Below are 17026 nucleotides of genomic sequence, written 5' to 3'. Positions count from 1 at the left end.
GATTATCAATATAATTGTAAGCCTGGGATACAAAAATTAATTCTAAACATTCAGTCCACTACACATGTTAATGGGGAATAAAACTGAAATTTAAAGAAGATCTTTTACAAATCATCTATATAATGGAAAACTATTGCTTTTAAAGCATGTTAAAAATGTGTAAGTAATAGTAACAAGTAAAAATATTATTTTTTTAAAGATCTATTTCCCCACTTCTGGGTTCATACAAATCTAAATATTATGTATTGTTTTCTTAATAATTTTGTTATATATGGCTTCTAAACTTGTTAGCCTGTTCATCATTATCGTCTGCTTTAATGCAATCTTTGCAACTAAACATATTACCTTAAATATAGGTAGATATAATCCAGATCAAGATCCTACTAAGCCCGCTCCCAATCCTTACAAAATATTCGAATTCAGTCCCAAAAAAGGAAAAAAACTACACAGGGCCGTTCTTGGGCCAGTAGTCATTTTTGAAGATCTATCACTTATATGGTACATAGTATCATTACATCTTGAAACTTTGTACTTAGTTCCCCAACTAGCCAAACTAATTCTAACCGATGGAACAAATGAAACTATTTTATTTTACAGATGGGATAAACACGGTTTCGTCACTGAAACAGAGGAAAATCACGCGTCCTATAAACACTTTTTAGTAAACAACGCTCTTGTTTCTACGACACCATATGTTGATGTTAAGAGACAAATTAACTTTCAGGCTTTCGATATAACGACAGAACTTATTTATGAAGTTCCTTATACAACAGTTAGGCCCAAAACAGGGTTTTTTTTACATCTCATTATTCATGCAAATGATTCATTAGTAAAATCTGATGAACCAATTTTATCTTTTAAAGGTTATAGAGATGGTAATGAATTTAAAACATTGGAAGCATCTTTTGAAACTCCTAAACCAACAATATTTTTAGTTTTAGAAGAAGGAAAATGGAAAGAAGTCAATAATCAAAAATTTCTAGATTCAAGTAAAAATTATCATCAGGAATCTCTTAAGAAGCAACAACTTCCAACAGCTCCCATCCCTGTTGTTACACCCTTTTCTCCTCCGAAGCCAGTTGATCTTACCTACACTGCATTACAACAGCCTATAAGACCACCAGACTCATCTTTACTTGATCAAATTGTTGTCGCGACTCCAATGGAACGACCTTCAACTCCCATAACTTTCGTTCCTCGTACACCTCCATTTCCCAATTCGAAGGTTTTAGATTTAAATAAAATTACTAGTTCTTTCACCGTAGACTCAAAAAACAGTCATGAATATGAAGTTCTTACAGTTCATCCTAATGAAGGAATTTCTGTTTTTGAGATAGTGGAATCAGGATATACTCTTTGGAATAATAGAAGATCTGCTAAGCTGATTAAGGTTGAAATGTTTTTAAGAAATAAATTGATTGTTTTGTTAACCATTTTCTTTAACAGAATCGGCCTAAGGAGAATTTATTTTGCTAGAAATTTTGGAAGACTATATCTTTGCTCATACCAAGACTTTAATCAACTATTTGACAGCTGGAAGACTGGACCTAATTTTGATAATACTATCTCATTTTCTACTCACATGTATAACAATTTGAATCTCTATAACCAATACAGCATGCTTCATGATGGAGTACAGTACACATCTCCTGTTCCCCTGCAAGGTTATAATCTTGTCAGATTAATTCATGGCACTCATGATGTCTTTCAGGAACAGGGTGAAAATTGGACTCATGTTACTATGAATTTTTTTAGTTCCACAAATGTTTTGGTGACGGTAGGTGTAAACAAAAATGGCCAACAACATGAAAAATATTTCGATTCTAAGGGGGTTTTAGTTCCTATGGATTACCAAACCTTCACCAACACTTTCTTTCAATTTCAATCTGAGATTCACCACCAAGCTAACGTTTTGTTTGATTTAAAAAAGGAAATTAGACAGTCATATATTAAACAAAACCGTGATCTTGTTTATATTGTTCCTTTAAGTGGTTATTATGTTAGAATCGTAAATTATGGCAAATATACTTTATGGAAATCTATAAACGATAGATGTACATCAATTCAATTCCATTTTGACGAACATCTAAAGAGTATTGTCTTGGTAAAATTGTTCATAAGTACTGCGGACTCAACTAATACCATTTGTTTTAGGTTTGTTGGAAGTACCGTTTTCAGGGTAGAGTCTGAATTAGAATTTTCTACGTTGGTTGAAAAATATTTCCATAATTATAAAAATGATAATCACAGAATCATGATAGAAGCTTCTCAATCAGACGATCCTAGTACGAATTACGAAATGCAAATCCTTGATTTATTAAACTATGATCATACTGTACCTCAGTATTCCAGTTTTGATGAATATGTTTTAAAAACCACTTTCATTCCGAATAATGGTCGTAGATTCCAACAGGTTAATTATGGTAATCAAATTTTATGGGTTTCAAATTTATCAAATGGCTTTTGCCTCAAGCTCTCTGTATACTTCCATGCAGGTTCTGTCAAACTATTGAAATTATTTTCATATTTGAATGGTTCTGAGAATATTGAATTCATTCTTTTTAATGAGGATTTTGTTGAATCTATATCTGAGGATGAATTTAAAGCTAACATTCTTAGTTTAAGAGCTGCGTTTGAGTCTAATGTTATACCGGTGGATGATGTAACGATTTTGGACTTGACTGATGCGGCAAATTACAATCCATTAACTACTAGAAAAGAAAAGTTAGTAACTATTACCTATCACAATCACAAAGGATATTTTGGTATTCTCTGTTTCGGCCCTGAGATTATGTGGATGGGCTCTAGTACTGATTTAGCTACTCATGTTACAGTATATTATTATGAGTACAGACCAATTGTCGCTCAGTTGGCTATTACTCCGGGAAGAGGTTTTATGAAATCGATTTCAAATTTTAATCGTGCATGGCACACTTTGAGTTCTAATGGTTTTGAAAATTTACTTTCCCATATAAGAGATTTTGAGTATCTTCGTACAGCTTTCACACTTCCTTCTTTAAGTGAGAGCACTGATTTTGATGATGACACGCATATTAATGGCAATTTAATTATTAGATCGTTTTTTTCTAAAACTAAATTAATGGCGAGTGTTTTCTTCGACAGAGCTAGGGTTTATTGTCCAAACTTATACAGATACATACACAGCATGTACTTATGTTATCACGATTCTCTTCCAAAGCTTCTGGCTTTTAGGGAGTACTCGATATATGGTTATTCATTTGACCACCATTTAATATTCAGAAATGGTTGGAGGCCAGTTCCTTACTCTAAATTCTTACAGTTTTTCCAGTATTACAAGCATACACTTCCTAAGAATTCTGTCAGGCCCACCCAATTTGATTACGATATATCAACAGACGACCCTAGGGTAATCGTTTCGAAAATGGATGACCGAGTTACTTGCTACAAATATCGGGTCACTGATACTCAACTATCTTTGAGAACTCTTAGTACTCAGGGCACACTTATTTGGACTGCTCCTAAACACATCAATCTAAGAAGTTTGTTTGTTTACATGAAGGATGATATTGCCTTACTTGCTAGACTTGAAGAAGAAGACCACACTCAATTTGTCGAGGAAGTTTTCTTAAGACTAGAAGGAGACCAATGGAGGGAGATTGACTACAATGTTTTTACTGCAGAATACAATGACCTTCTAGGACAACTACCTTCTCCTGTACCGACATCATCACCAATATCAATTCAACATCCAGTGGAACCCTCGGAAACGACCGAAGTATCTCAACCTTTAGGACCATTGGATCAACAGGAAATGGATATTTCAGAACCGCCTTCATCTTCAGAAACTTTAGTTCCTGAGGATACTTCCGATATTGTTTCTACACCTCCCGAAGAACCAAAACCATCTACTCCCGAAAAAGAAACGGCTGAAAATGTTTCAAGACTTGAATTATTAGAACCTTTCGATAAGGAAAGATTTACTTTTGGAAAAGGGCATCACGCTCTTTGTGTACCTTTTGATGATGTCGAAACTAGACGAAATTCACCAATCACTGAAATATCAGTTGGAAATGCAGTTGTTTGGACTTCTACTGAACCAAATGGTTCTTGTGTTAGGGTAAGGTCATTTTTGAAGGATGGTAGTCCTGTTCTTTTGCAGATTATTAAAAAGGTCTCTAAGAAACAAAGGAAGTTTGAATTTATAGTTATGGATGATGGTATTTGGACTGTATGTAGTGAGGAAGTATTTAATTCAACTTTGTCATCACTTGTTCAACATTATAGATCTAAATCTTCAGGTTCTTAATCATTGTACCCTTAGTCTAAATCACTTTTTCATGACTTTTCGCTGATTTTAAATAATTTAGTGATACTGTCATGATTTCAAATTTTAACTATTGTAATATAAAACCACTGAAGCCTAATCCATGATTTTCCCATTAAACTTTAATATTATCCATACATCCTTTACTTTTCAGTTATTTGAACTAGCTATACCCGGTATAACTATATTATACTAGACACGTAATATTTATTGATATAAATTAAATTAAATCATCTGTTGGCTTTGGCTACACGTTCGATTTCATCCTTCTTTTTGATTGCGTATGAGGAGGGTGATTCCTTGGCACAGTTAATAATCTCGTCTGCTAGGCACTCGGCGATAGTTTTGATATTTCTGAAGGCTGCGTTCCTAAAGATGGTTGATTTATTGGGGGCTTATTACCTTGCTCCAGTGCAAATGAGATAGATTGCTTGATTTACTCGTCTAAGTGGTGAGACGTCAACTGCTTGACGTCTGACTACACCTGCTGATCCTATTCTGGTGGAATCTTCACGTGGTCCTCCGTTTTTAACTGCGTCTACGAAGACTTGCACTGGGTTTTTATCTGTCATGACATGTATGATTTCGAATGCGTGGTTTACTATCCTTATTGCCTTGAGTTTTTTTCCGTTATTCCTGAGAGAAATTATAATTATAGTTATTATTTAATCAGATAGGGGCGAAAGTTTGTTTTCATCGCCATATGGCTTATAAAAGTTCAATCATCATAATCAGTTGTTAAACATACCTTCCGTGCATCATCATTGAGTTGACTAAACGTTCGACTATTGGGCACTGTGTTTTCCTGAACCTTTTCTTTTGGTATCTTCCAGCGGTATGCGGGGTAAAAACTCTAGCTTTACCTTGTATTGCAATGCAATCGACCTAAAGATCAATTATAAAAATATATCCAAAATTGTCCCATAGACAATAAAAAATCAAAAATATTTATTTATATATTCAACTTACCAATGACAAATCTGTAAGGCTGACGTCATCGTATGACCATTTGCGAAACAGGGCGACTTCTGTGTTTGTCATATTTTATCAAAGTAATGGGCGAATCTTCAATTATGATATTATAACCAAAATATTAATGATATTAGGAGCTAATATTCAAAAAATTTCATAAATACTCACAATTAAAAGTTCGATTAATTATGAATTCTTAAGAAAATCCCAATATTATGATTTAAGCCTTAATGAAGGAGAAAAAAATCCAGATAGAAAATTTCCTTATAAATATTCTATAAAACTTCAAAAAATGACAAATAAGAAGAATACAATTATGAAAAGCAGTAGAAGATTGATTATCTTTTCACCCGATTTTGAGCCCTACAACAATATAACACATAAATCTTTGATTTAATATTCAATTATTTTCACTCCAACAAATCTTTAAATTACATCTAAAAAATTCCATAACTTTTATATCTATTCATTTCACACTTATATTTACTCCTAAATTACTTTTATTTTATATTCGTTTTTATTTTAATAATTTAGTTACATTTTAACTTTTAATTTTACGAAATTTACTTTCCCTTAATTTATATTATTATTTTCCTTATTTTTATCAGCTTTTATTCACCCATATACCATATACATAATTCATTCGTTATCACATTTTATATATTTATTTTAATTCATTAATTTATTCTATTATTTTATTGATATGTAATATGAAAAAATCTTCAACTATACACATACTATTATGTGGATTAAGGGGCTCAGGCAAGACTTTATTGCTATATAAAACTCTCATTCCAAGTTTGTCAATTTACACATTTGTTTTAAATAAAAACTTTTAGAATGGGAAAGTACCAATTCTGAAATATTACCTACACCTTTATATCATTATGAAGAGTTTAAGCACAACGGGAAAACTCTTGGATTATGGGATTTTAGTGGAGACCCTGTTGTATACACATTTATAAAATTTATTTATTTAGAAACTATTAATATAACATTCATACCCATAAATCATGTTATTTGGATTAATTATTAATTTTAGGTGAGGAATATTTCAAATTATGTGAGCAGGCAGGTGGAAGTCAGAGGTGTAGTTTTCGTTGTCAATATCTTGGACATGAATGAAACTAAGAATACAGAAGTCATAAATTGGTTATGTTCTTTGGAATCTGAGAGTTCATTATCTTATTCACGATTTGTTGTTTTGTTCAATGGTACAAATGATTTATTCAGAGGAGAAAACTATGAAAATTTTATGCAAAAATTGGAGCCTATAAAGTCAAGATTAGGATCAAGAATAATGTGTAAAAATGTCAACACGATTAAAGGGTTAGATGATCCCGGTTGGCCAATAGTTCTAGATTTCATAATTTCACAACCTTCTAATTCAAATAAAAAATCGAATAAATCTAGAGAATGATATTTTTAAGATTTTGTAATAAAATTATAGTAAACATTTTATATTTTAATGAATTATTCCCACATATTATTATTACTACCATATAATGTTATTGATCATTATTTCATTTATTTTGTTAATTTGATCATTAATTGATACATGTTTAACTGAGTAAATATATGTTAAATTAAACTGATTTTGGTATCTTGTCATGGAAACTAAAATTCCGGACATAACTTTGCTTAAAGTATTTTTTTTACCAATTTTTATTTTTCTATTATTAGGTTCCTAAATTTTTGGCACATCAATGGCGAAATAGTGAAAATCACTCCATTATTGGCAATTGTAGAAGGAGTGAATCAGTACACATATTTAGCTAACATGTAAATACTTAGGGAGAATTAGAAGAGCTTAGAGTAAACTGTGAAGGTGAATTTCGGTTCTTTAATTGTAGAAAAACTACATTATCAAATCCTGTTGCTGTACAAATAGATCCAAAAGCGTCAAGTTTGCGATTTATCGGCAAACTCTCAGAATGTTTGACCATATTTCCTTCTCTGGATCAGGCTTATAAAAGGGTATTTACTCTACACTTATATAATTATTGACTATTAACGTTTTCTCAGAAACTTAAGGAAAGACACATTTCTGCAAACGTCAAAAAAAGTATTTATGAACGATTATATTATCATAGCTAGGAGCACAACTGATGAAACTAGGGAGGATCCATCTTTTGATTCTTCTGAAACAGTAAAACCCCAAAATTTACCCATTTAAACTTTAGATTTTCAAATATTATAATCCGAAAACAACGACAGTTGCTGGATTGATGTCAGATGATGGTTCACGTCCTCTTGAGGATACTCCTTACAGTCGTGCTAGGGCAAAAAGTAAGTTATATAAAATCTGTTAAAACCAACTTAATAAAAACGTAAATAAAATAATTTAGGCAAAAAATTACCCACAATGGATCCTGATGAGTTAAAACTGAAAATTTTCAAAATATTTGAGTCGGAAGAAGCAAAAGATGGAATTCAATTGAAGAGGGTCGTTCAACTCACTGGCCAACCTTTACAAAATGTCAAATCAGCTGTCGAGGAAATAGCTATTCAAAAGAGGTATTTAAGAAACAAATATCTATATATTCTTAAACATTTTAATTAATTTGGTTTTTATAAAATTTCAAGGCGACCCACTGATTATAAATTGGTCTATCGTCTGAAGGATCTATACACCTCAGGTTTTAAAATCACTTTATATAAGTTATCTTCCTTTTAGATCCAGGCAAATGATATTAAATAATTTTAATTTATTTTATTTGAATATATGATCCACTACAATTCTTGTGATAATTTATGGTGTTATTCAGCTTTCTACTGTAGTTTTATTTTTGCTTTTTTATCGTTTGTATATTTCAACATTAATAATGTCATACCAAGATTGGAAGCCTGTAGTTTGGACTAAACATGAGAATTTCAAGGGTCCTAACAAAGAATCCGCACTTAACAAGGCCAGACGTGCTGGAGTAGAGCTTGATACTCAAAAGAAATGTAATTTTTGAATTCCAAATAAATTATTTTAGTTCTTGGAGGTCAAAACAAGACAACTAAATCATTTTTACCCCCTAAGTATGTTATTTGTTGCTCAGAATAATTCTGATTTTAATTTAGTTTTTATTCTAAATATTTATTTTATTAATCTTATAGTGCTGCAAAGATTGAGAATGAAAATGAATCATTTCACATCGAGCGGGTTTCATTTGCCTTTCGTACCGCTTTACAAAAGGCCAGAATGGCCAAAAATATGACTCAAATTCAGCTAGCTCGAGCAATAAATGAAAATGAAACTTTGATAAAGGAATACGAAAATGGAAGTGTACGTTTATATATTTTATAAATTATAATTATAGGGAATACCAAATGGTCAAGTAATCCAAAAGTTGAACCGAGTTCTAGGTGTAAAATTACCCCCTTCAAGAGAATCCAAATCGAAATCTCTTGAATTATGATCCCAAAATGTATTTGTATCACTTTGACCTATTTGTAATAAGTTCCAGACACCACTTTAAAACCGTTTTTATTCCTACTCTATTAATTTTATTACACCTTACCTTGGTTCTCTACCTTATCAATTTCACTAAATTGTAATTTATTCACTAGAAAATACCTGTTAATCTTATTTTCAGCGTATAACGTATAATTTAAAAAGTGTTTATCCATCTCCAACTCTCTATAAATACTCTTGACCACATCCACCTTTGAATTGTCATCATGACCTATATTTTCCTTTATTAGGTTCTTTTGTTCCTCTGAAGCTATAGTTAGTGCCTAATAAAATTTATTCTTAGACATTTAATACTTGTGAAAGGAGCCAAGAACATTTTCTCGTCTGAATGTCGGTTCCGTTTTTACCAAAATTATCTGGATCTCCATAACAATCTAGATAATCGTCTTGCGCCTATGTGTTTTAAAATATTGAAATATTACTTGAAATAGTGTCCCTATAAGAATTGATATCGACTCAACTTTAGAATAAAATAGGTTCGACAGTTCTACACCGCTTAACATCATGCCTATGGGATGTCATAATCTCTGAAATTACCTAATTTAAGTGGCAGAAAGAATGAATAATAGGACGTTTTATTTTTACAAATCTCAGCAAATAACTTCGTTGCTTCTTTAGAATCATGAAATAATACATCACTGTTTGACTCGTAGATATCGAGGTGTTGGCCCAGTATTGTGGTCATTGAAACTCTATTGAATGTTTCGATTATTTCCAGAAACTTTTTACTATCCTTCATTGTGTTAAATAGTATTCTAATTGAGATTAAGAGTGCAATTTGACTAACTAAAAATACAAAATTACCTGTAGATTAAGGTATAAAGGAACATTACATCGTTTATGGCGTTCGAAACTCCTATTGTTGGAACTAGATACCTAGTATAAAATAAATCATATATATTATAAAATCCCATCACATAATATATAATTACTAATAATATATATAAGTAATAATAATATGGATAAAGTTCTTTGATTATGTTTTTAATATTTATTGTAAATACCAGCATGTATTAGAGCGTCTTTTGGTACTTTTGTCAATTATATCATCTGCAACAAGAAAGGACGTTTGCAACAACTCAACACACCAGGCTACAATGAATTGTTTGAGATGATTACTATTATACATACCGACTATTAGTGTTTGAGTCATAAGATTCTCTGGAATGTTGGTTCCGCAAAGTGATTTGACTGTCGACAATACCATTGTTCCTCTCAACATCTTCCCTCCTAAAGTATTTTCAAGTATGAAGTCACACCTTGTAGGTTGTATTGAACTGCATATGAATAATACAGAAGAACGTTCTGAGATAGTCCATAGGTTTTCAATTCATTGATTGCAAGTTCCAAGAACTTGGGAAAGAAATCCTTTAACAAGCCATTACACTTATGAATATCATCCTTCGTGAGATTATAAGAAGAATCCATAATTATTTATGAATAACACTACATTAATTAAACAATTCCATTTAATAGGAACTTTTTACTTTTTAAATTTGTTATAATCAAACAATCCATTTATTTACTAAAAAATAATTATTAAAATAAAATAATAATAGCATGGTCCCAGGCGGTCTCGAACCGCCGACCTTACGGTTATTAGCCGTACGCTCTAACCAACTGAGCTATAGGACCTCGATAAACATCTGATTTATGGATTCAAGTCAAATAATCCTAAAATACAATCACTTTGAACATATCTAAATATATTTTCAATATCATAATAGTTAAATACTAGTGTTATTTTGGTAAGTTTTATGGAATCCAGATTATTGTGTTGATTTACTTTATAATTATGTTAACTATTGTTGGATTAACAAACAATACTATTCTTCCATTTCATTTAATATATTTTCAATAATTTAAAATTTTAATTTAATTATAATTATTATATTACCTTTTAATCCCCAATAAGCTTGGATATAATTTTAATCTTATATATTTATATTGTCATTTAACATTTTTTAAAAATTTAAATAATCAATTGAATAATATATACTTTTATTTTAAAATTTATAAACATATTTTATGATTTATATAATCAAAATAATACAAATTCCATATTACAGATTTACAGCTAGCTGTTTTTTAAATATTTATCTATTCATTATCTCAGTAAATCATACAACTATTTATTAAATTAAGCATAATATTGGTATTTATTGACATATATATTATCTAATCATTATTTTTATATTATATGTTTAAAATTTTCTATGATTCAATATTCTTAAAATATTTACACATTTTTTTGGTTATTTCTAATGTCACTCTTCTTGTTAAAATTTGACCTTTATAATCTTTTAATATTAATTTTACTTCAAGGTGTAGTATTTCCTCCCTCCTATTCACTCAAAGAACCTGTTAACTTAGATATTAAGTCATATTCTCTGAACGATGATATAAAAAAGATATCCAAGTTTAGAAAATGGACAACATTCAAGGTCACAGATCCAGTTAACAAGAGAATTGGGGAGGTGAAATATGGAGCAATAATTATTATGAAGGACACTACAGATGATATATCAGAGAGGATTGTTTACTTCAAAGTTTTAAGACGTTTATTAGAAAAATACATTGTAAAAATAGTGTCAATAATAAAAGATGTTCCTTATACTGATGAGTTTATAATAATAGACACAGAATTTGACAAAAAATGTATAAAAATACAGAGGGAACCAATAGATATAAACATTAGAAGAATTGACAAAACTATACTTAATGTAAATAATTCCATAGAAGGATGGACTGAATATTCTATAAGGAATGAAATTACATCTCAGTATAGAATGGGAAGTATATTTGAAGGATCTACAGTGATAATTTCTGATTCCACAAATAGTAATATTAGATTAAGATATCTACATGTAACAAAGGATCATAGTTACTCGAATATGATGCATCTTTGTTTGCCATTTCTTAGAGTCTCATATCCCAAAATTGTTAGGGTTTTTACTTATTACCATGAAGGTGAGAGGTCTTTTGATGAGTTTGTGCAAACAAGTAGAAATGGAATTAAAGTATACACTGAGCTTGTTAGAAGTTCTGCTAGTTTAGATTTATCATTGAAAAATAATAAGTACATTAAAAAAACAAGAACGGAATCAGATAATTATCAGCACATCATTTCTGATAGGTTTAAAAACTGGTGGAAGATCGGAAAAGTAACTAACAAATCCTTATTAATAGTTGATGACGACGAGAGTGTTAGACTTAGAAGTGTTTATACACACGTAGATGATATAAATTTTGAATTTGTAGAGGTGAAAACCTGCCATAAAAGGGGCGATTGCAAAAAGTGTAAATATGTATTGGAAAACAATACATACAAAGAATCTACTTGCAAATTAGATATGGATGATTTGAAAGAAAGTGCCTCAATGGGAAACATGTTCTCCTCAGATGACAAACTTTCTAATATAAACTCTGAGAAATACTTAAAGGGTATAGTTTCTTTCGATAAACTTAAATCGTCTACTAATGATATAGTTGTCGATGTAATGAATCCTTCCTCAGATCACTTTGCAATAGATATGTTACCATCATCAAAGGGAATATTTTTTTCACTAAATAAAGAACTAATGGGTAAAGACAATTATCTAAGATTGACTAGAGGTGACAAATCGCTTGTTTATGTTCACTTGTATAAAGCATCCGAGTTAGAATTTGTAGTAAAAATGGGAGAAAATGAAGAACCAAGGATATTAATGTGGGTTAAATGTGGTATAGATCTTTTCAAAGCTGACGAATTCATAATTATAGATTCAATTAGGAATAGAGCAATGTATTTATCAAACAAAATAGATTCAAAAGTGAAGGAGTTTATTAATTATATTGTAAACTAAGGATAATGAGTATAATTAGATATGTAAATAAATATAATTTAATAAAATTTAATATATTTATTAATTAATATCTTTTTAAAGTTAATTTTATAATGAATAAGAAAATGGAAATTTATTTTTCGAATATTCCACCACCTAAATTCCAATTCTATTAATTCAAGTTGAAATATTCTTATTGTTTATTTTATCTTTTAATTATACTTTTATTGTATTAATAATTTTATATTACATTTCTTATAGTAATTTCAAGATGAGTCAGTTTACTGGAAGGGGTCACCAACTTGATCGAGATTCTTCCTTACCTTTTTCTGGTTTTAGATTTCTAGTTCGGTTTTTATATTTTTCGGTTGTATTTCAAGCTTCAGTTTGTTATATATTTTTTTCTTTAGGGGTTCTTTTCTCCTTAAACTCATTTCACAATCACATGATTGGTTTGTATGCATTTGTTTTTGGAATTTTAACATTCTTGTACAACATTCCCTTTAAACCTGTAAAGGATAAAGTTCTCTTGTTCTTTCCAAAGCTAGGTACTTTTATATTACTAATTCCAGCTAATTTTTATTTATACATGTTAATTATAGTTATTTTAATAATTCCCTTTAACCTTCTTTTAGAGGAAGACATTGTGAAGCATACCCTTTATTTTTTAATTGGAATACCAGGCGTAGGAAATTCTGACAGCTTTCAATACCAGCTTGGCTCAATTCTTTTCTCATTACTTGGTTTTATTGGGACTCTTGTTTCTTTTCGACATAAAGATATTATTAGCTCCTTTTTGGAACCTATTAGTCTACCACAACAAGAACCTTAGATTATCATTCTGTATCATATTTTTCAATTGTAAATAATTCCTTCACCTTTTCAGTTTCTTAATTTCCTTCACTATTTTACATTTTATTTATTTTTATATTATTTTTATATAATTGTTATTATTAATTATTATTTTTTAAAAATTTAATATATTTTAAAATTCTTATAAATGGAAATTTGACACTAGTTTTTGATGTTAAATGCCCATACACAGGATTCTCAGAAGGTGTTTTTCAACACGTAGTTATAAGCCACCAACTAAGGAGATTTTACATCCCTACGTCAATGGTTTGTTTTTAAATCATATTTTATTGTCTTAATCTCGTTCCACATGACTATTACAGAGCCTGAACATTTATCACTTCATCCGACCTATAAAACTGCGAAGATTACTGGCTTGCAAGAATTTATACCCAAAGATTACTACCGACATTTGGTTTGTACTTATAATATTTATTTTTTGTTAATTTAATTCCAGAGGTTGGAGTCGACCAGAAGCGGCGAGTATTTGGGAGAGGATTTCCCTTACAATTTTCTGGGTAAAACTCGAGTCTGGCGAAATCGTAAATATAATGTAAAGGTGAATCCAGTCCCTATTGATGTTTCTAGAATAAAATGTGTTGATTATTACAAGAGGTAATCTTTTAACCTGATTCTATTTGTAGGCTCCAAGTATGGTCTGCACATTGGTTTGAAAACGGAATCCGGAGAATGAGATGGTTCAGATGTGCTTACGGGTTCAATAGAGCTAAAAAGGCTGCTGAAGAGTTTAGGAAAACATTGATAATGGCAGGTCGGGTTTACGATATGAAAACTGAGAGTCAAAAACGCCTAGAATCTGAGAGACTTAAATCACTTCGACATTTAAGGAGCAAAAGGTTTGAATTTGTTGTAAAAAGAAAGCTGTAATATTATGAATATTTAAATACAAGAGATTATTTACTGCCAACAGAAGAAAAGAGTTCTAATTTGATTTGTGGTATCATCTCTCGGCAACACATTTCCAGCCTATTATTTAGGGTGGAGTTACACTCTATTGTTCCATCTTCATTGGTTAGAACAACTCCTAAAACGTCTTCCGATAAATGATTATCCCTATCCAGTTCTAACGTGATTGTTTTAGCGATTTCATATTTCAGCTCTGTAAGCCTTTCATATTCACTTTTGACATCCCCGAGGGTAGATTCGACGACTTTTGAGTCGGAGGGTCTATATCTTACATAAACAATATCAGAATCAAGTGACAGACATCCTGACAGTATTAACATTTTTAAAATTTTTTTATATTCATCGCGATTTTGTGATAGGTCATAAAGTTTATCCAATGCCAGCCTCTTTAGTTCGTCAACCACTTCACACTGGTACATCAAAATATTATTACTCATTTTCTTAAGCTCGACATTTCTTTGTCTCATTTTCTTGAGGCGGAGATCATTTATATTCTTTAATATCTTTGACCTAACTTCATCTTTTTTTTGTTCAAATAGGTTCATTTTTTCTATATTAAATTCCTCAATTGCTCCGGACTCTATTTCTTCTGCTTTATCTTTAGCTTCGTTTAAAATGAAATTAATCATTTGTTTTATTTGATTTTGGGCTTCAATAGCGTCCTATAAATATTAACATATGAATATATAACTAAAGCTAATATATAGAATGAAATATCAACTAACCATGGTTTATAAAATATTAGAAATATATATTTAAATTTAAAATACTAATTAGTGGTGAAATACTTTAATTATTTTTACGAATTTTATCATGGGGAGCTGATGTGTATTATGATTCTTAAACAATGGATTCAATGATCATTTTTTAAAATTTTAATCATCTTTAATAACAATGGGTAAAGGATGTATGTTTTTCAATCAATTATTTACTAAATTAGTTTATCTTAGTTATTTTAGTAATACTGCATATAATCATCTTCTAAATATTTTTTCCACAAAATTATTCAAACTAACGTTATTTTTCAGTCCGGGTTTTGAACTTAATTAAGCCTATTATGCCCATACTTCCGGAGGTCAAAACTCCGACCAGGAAGGTAAGGAATATTAATCTGTTACATTAACTAATTTATTAGGTCCTATTTAAGGAGATGTTAATGTGGACTGGGATGTCTTTATTTATATTTTTAGTATGCTGTCAGATACCAATTTACGGGGCCATAACCAATAAATCATCTGATCCTTTTTATTGGATGAGGGTTATTTTGGCTTCCAATCGTGGGACGTTGATGGAGCTTGGCATCTCGCCAATTGTTACTTCTTCTATGGTTATGCAACTTCTGGCAGGGTCTAAAATTATAGATGTTGATCAATCATTGAAGGAAGACCGTGATTTATACCAGGCAGCTGAAAAACGTATGTTTGCTCTACACAATTAAATAACTATTTTATTTAAACGTTATTTCACTCAAATTTATTTTAACATATTTGATTATTATATAAATCTTTATATCGATGTATCCACAACCACTGAAATCCATAATGTTACACCTTTTTCAGTTTTGGGACTCTTGGTTACTTTGGGTGAGGCAGTAGCTTACGTAGTAAGTGGTATGTACGGTGATGTCAAAGATATTGGGCTATTTAAGTCGGTTTTGATAATTCTACAATTATTTTTCGCCGGCGTCGTTGTTATCCTGTTCGACGAGATGCTCCAGAAGGGCTACGGCCTAGGATCTGGTATCTCACTCTTTATAGCAACAAATATATGCGAAACTATACTTTGGAAAGCATTTAGCCCTACCACAATAAGCACAGATAAGGGTACTGAGTTTGAAGGTGCACTTATATCTCTTTTTTACTGTTTCTTTACCAAAAAGAATAAGTTGTCCGCTTTCAAAGAAGCCTTTTACAGAAACCACGCACCCAATGTAACAAATTTGTTGGCGACCGCGCTGATATTTGTGATCGTAATATATTTACAAGGCTTCAGAGTGGACTTATCGGTAAAGTACCAGAGTATGAGAGGACAGAGGGGGACATACCCAATCAAGCTTTTCTACACCTCCAACATACCAATCATTTTGCAGACAGCTTTGGTTTCTAATCTCTACTTCTTTTCTCAGCTAGTTTACAGAAAGTTCAAGAATAATTTGTTTGCTAATCTTCTAGGTCAGTGGCAGGAGACTGATCATGGTACGTCCGTACCAATAGGTGGTTTGGCCTACTATTTATCTCCTCCTTCCACATTCAAGGACATTATAAATGACCCTCTGCATACCCTTTTGTACATAACCTTCGTCTTAGTTTCTTGTGCAGTGTTCTCAAAGACGTGGATAGAAATTTCAGGAAGTTCTGCCAGAGATGTTGCCAAACAGCTGAGAGATCAAAGAATTGGAATGGTTGGCCACAGAGACTCTCCACCTTCTCTCACGAAAGTTTTTAGCAGGTAATTGTTCATCATTTTATTTCCATCTTTAGATATGTCCCGACAGCCGCTGCTTTCGGTGGAATGTGCATTGGTGCTCTGACTATCCTCGCCGACTTCCTCGGAGCTCTTGGTAGCGGTACTGGTATTCTGCTTGCCGTCACCATCATCTACCAATACTACGAAATACTAGTCAAGGAACAGGAGCGCTCAGGATCACTACTATACGGATAATATACTTTTCTAACATATATA

At 31.1% G+C, this 17026-nt stretch overlaps 11 protein-coding genes across 11 annotated transcripts, besides 20 other annotated features; 8 read left to right on the top strand and 3 right to left on the bottom strand.

Annotated features, from left to right (window-relative positions):
- Positions 1–271: 271 nt before the first annotated feature.
- Positions 272–331: a sequence feature (Signal peptide predicted for TA17375 by SignalP 2.0 HMM (Signal peptide probability 0.993, signal anchor probability 0.004) with cleavage site probability 0.950 between residues 20 and 21).
- Positions 272–4288, top strand: TA17375 (polymorphic antigen precursor, putative; the record flags this gene model as incomplete). Its single annotated transcript, XM_950443.1, has 1 exon — positions 272–4288. The coding sequence occupies one exon, from the start codon at positions 272–274 to the stop codon at positions 4286–4288; it is 4017 nt and encodes a 1338-aa protein (XP_955536.1).
- Positions 284–352: a sequence feature (1 probable transmembrane helix predicted for TA17375 by TMHMM2.0 at aa 5-27).
- Positions 4289–4536: 248 nt separating the features above from the next.
- On the bottom strand, positions 4537–5347 carry TA17380 (40S ribosomal protein S5, putative; the record flags this gene model as incomplete). The annotated part of the gene is made up of 4 exons (XM_950442.1): positions 4537–4675; positions 4709–4942; positions 5055–5191; positions 5276–5347. The coding sequence occupies 4 exons, from the start codon at positions 5345–5347 to the stop codon at positions 4537–4539; spliced, it is 582 nt and encodes a 193-aa protein (XP_955535.1).
- A 641-nt stretch (positions 5348–5988) lies between these two features.
- TA17385 (adp-ribosylation factor (ARF homologue), putative) lies at positions 5989–6698 on the top strand (the record flags this gene model as incomplete). The annotated part of the gene is made up of 3 exons (XM_950441.1): positions 5989–6076; positions 6118–6227; positions 6321–6698. The coding sequence occupies 3 exons, from the start codon at positions 5989–5991 to the stop codon at positions 6696–6698; spliced, it is 576 nt and encodes a 191-aa protein (XP_955534.1).
- Positions 6699–6888: 190 nt separating this feature from the next.
- Positions 6889–7841, top strand: TA17390 (uncharacterized protein; the record flags this gene model as incomplete). Its single annotated transcript, XM_950440.1, has 7 exons — positions 6889–6924; positions 6962–7039; positions 7073–7255; positions 7304–7343; positions 7372–7427; positions 7462–7567; positions 7627–7841. The coding sequence occupies 7 exons, from the start codon at positions 6889–6891 to the stop codon at positions 7839–7841; spliced, it is 714 nt and encodes a 237-aa protein (XP_955533.1).
- A 262-nt stretch (positions 7842–8103) lies between these two features.
- TA17395 (multiprotein bridging factor (type 1), putative) lies at positions 8104–8685 on the top strand (the record flags this gene model as incomplete). The annotated part of the gene is made up of 4 exons (XM_950439.1): positions 8104–8227; positions 8260–8305; positions 8384–8552; positions 8587–8685. The coding sequence occupies 4 exons, from the start codon at positions 8104–8106 to the stop codon at positions 8683–8685; spliced, it is 438 nt and encodes a 145-aa protein (XP_955532.1).
- Positions 8686–8703: 18 nt separating this feature from the next.
- TA17400 (farnesyl pyrophosphate synthetase, putative) lies at positions 8704–10169 on the bottom strand (the record flags this gene model as incomplete). The annotated part of the gene is given in 8 exon segments (XM_950438.1): positions 8704–8764; positions 8781–9004; positions 9036–9134; positions 9164–9249; positions 9279–9496; positions 9546–9617; positions 9746–9971; positions 10001–10169. 8 exon segments carry the CDS (start codon positions 10167–10169, stop codon positions 8704–8706), a joined length of 1155 nt encoding a protein of 384 aa, XP_955531.1.
- Positions 9551–9617: a sequence feature (1 probable transmembrane helix predicted for TA17400 by TMHMM2.0 at aa 132-154).
- Positions 9746–9747: a sequence feature (1 probable transmembrane helix predicted for TA17400 by TMHMM2.0 at aa 132-154).
- Positions 10170–10302: 133 nt separating the features above from the next.
- Positions 10303–10376, bottom strand: a tRNA.
- A 629-nt stretch (positions 10377–11005) lies between these two features.
- Positions 11006–11092: a sequence feature (Signal peptide predicted for TA17405 by SignalP 2.0 HMM (Signal peptide probability 0.855, signal anchor probability 0.122) with cleavage site probability 0.567 between residues 29 and 30).
- TA17405 (uncharacterized protein) lies at positions 11006–12586 on the top strand (the record flags this gene model as incomplete). Its single annotated transcript, XM_950437.1, has 1 exon — positions 11006–12586. One exon carries the CDS (start codon positions 11006–11008, stop codon positions 12584–12586), a length of 1581 nt encoding a protein of 526 aa, XP_955530.1.
- Positions 12587–12836: 250 nt separating this feature from the next.
- Positions 12837–12956: a sequence feature (Signal anchor predicted for TA17410 by SignalP 2.0 HMM (Signal peptide probability 0.001, signal anchor probability 0.994) with cleavage site probability 0.000 between residues 40 and 41).
- Positions 12837–13397, top strand: TA17410 (uncharacterized protein; the record flags this gene model as incomplete). Its single annotated transcript, XM_950436.1, has 1 exon — positions 12837–13397. One exon carries the CDS (start codon positions 12837–12839, stop codon positions 13395–13397), a length of 561 nt encoding a protein of 186 aa, XP_955529.1.
- Positions 12918–12986: a sequence feature (4 probable transmembrane helices predicted for TA17410 by TMHMM2.0 at aa 28-50, 60-78, 95-117 and 144-166).
- Positions 13014–13070: a sequence feature (4 probable transmembrane helices predicted for TA17410 by TMHMM2.0 at aa 28-50, 60-78, 95-117 and 144-166).
- Positions 13119–13187: a sequence feature (4 probable transmembrane helices predicted for TA17410 by TMHMM2.0 at aa 28-50, 60-78, 95-117 and 144-166).
- Positions 13266–13334: a sequence feature (4 probable transmembrane helices predicted for TA17410 by TMHMM2.0 at aa 28-50, 60-78, 95-117 and 144-166).
- Positions 13398–13596: 199 nt separating the features above from the next.
- Positions 13597–14305, top strand: TA17415 (uncharacterized protein; the record flags this gene model as incomplete). The annotated part of the gene is made up of 4 exons (XM_950435.1): positions 13597–13684; positions 13741–13832; positions 13875–14032; positions 14062–14305. 4 exons carry the CDS (start codon positions 13597–13599, stop codon positions 14303–14305), a joined length of 582 nt encoding a protein of 193 aa, XP_955528.1.
- A 26-nt stretch (positions 14306–14331) lies between these two features.
- Positions 14332–15159, bottom strand: TA17420 (vacuolar ATP synthase (E subunit), putative; the record flags this gene model as incomplete). Its single annotated transcript, XM_950434.1, has 2 exons — positions 14332–15006; positions 15133–15159. The coding sequence occupies 2 exons, from the start codon at positions 15157–15159 to the stop codon at positions 14332–14334; spliced, it is 702 nt and encodes a 233-aa protein (XP_955527.1).
- A 79-nt stretch (positions 15160–15238) lies between these two features.
- Positions 15239–15364: a sequence feature (Signal anchor predicted for TA17425 by SignalP 2.0 HMM (Signal peptide probability 0.251, signal anchor probability 0.664) with cleavage site probability 0.120 between residues 42 and 43).
- TA17425 (pre-protein translocase (SEC61 homologue), putative) lies at positions 15239–17005 on the top strand (the record flags this gene model as incomplete). The annotated part of the gene is made up of 4 exons (XM_950433.1): positions 15239–15283; positions 15480–15759; positions 15904–16792; positions 16825–17005. 4 exons carry the CDS (start codon positions 15239–15241, stop codon positions 17003–17005), a joined length of 1395 nt encoding a protein of 464 aa, XP_955526.1.
- Positions 15498–15566: a sequence feature (7 probable transmembrane helices predicted for TA17425 by TMHMM2.0 at aa 22-44, 110-129, 134-156, 232-254, 274-296, 402-424 and 429-451).
- Positions 15906–15965: a sequence feature (7 probable transmembrane helices predicted for TA17425 by TMHMM2.0 at aa 22-44, 110-129, 134-156, 232-254, 274-296, 402-424 and 429-451).
- Positions 15978–16046: a sequence feature (7 probable transmembrane helices predicted for TA17425 by TMHMM2.0 at aa 22-44, 110-129, 134-156, 232-254, 274-296, 402-424 and 429-451).
- Positions 16272–16340: a sequence feature (7 probable transmembrane helices predicted for TA17425 by TMHMM2.0 at aa 22-44, 110-129, 134-156, 232-254, 274-296, 402-424 and 429-451).
- Positions 16398–16466: a sequence feature (7 probable transmembrane helices predicted for TA17425 by TMHMM2.0 at aa 22-44, 110-129, 134-156, 232-254, 274-296, 402-424 and 429-451).
- Positions 16782–16792: a sequence feature (7 probable transmembrane helices predicted for TA17425 by TMHMM2.0 at aa 22-44, 110-129, 134-156, 232-254, 274-296, 402-424 and 429-451).
- Positions 16825–16882: a sequence feature (7 probable transmembrane helices predicted for TA17425 by TMHMM2.0 at aa 22-44, 110-129, 134-156, 232-254, 274-296, 402-424 and 429-451).
- Positions 16895–16963: a sequence feature (7 probable transmembrane helices predicted for TA17425 by TMHMM2.0 at aa 22-44, 110-129, 134-156, 232-254, 274-296, 402-424 and 429-451).
- Positions 17006–17026: the final 21 nt, after the last annotated feature.

This window comes from Theileria annulata, chromosome 3 (genome assembly GCF_000003225.4).
Source record: "Theileria annulata chromosome 3, complete sequence, *** SEQUENCING IN PROGRESS ***".
NCBI lineage: Eukaryota > Apicomplexa > Aconoidasida > Piroplasmida > Theileriidae > Theileria > Theileria annulata.
The sequence above is the reverse complement of the archived record's forward strand: the minus strand, read 5'-3'. Positions and strand labels throughout refer to the sequence as shown.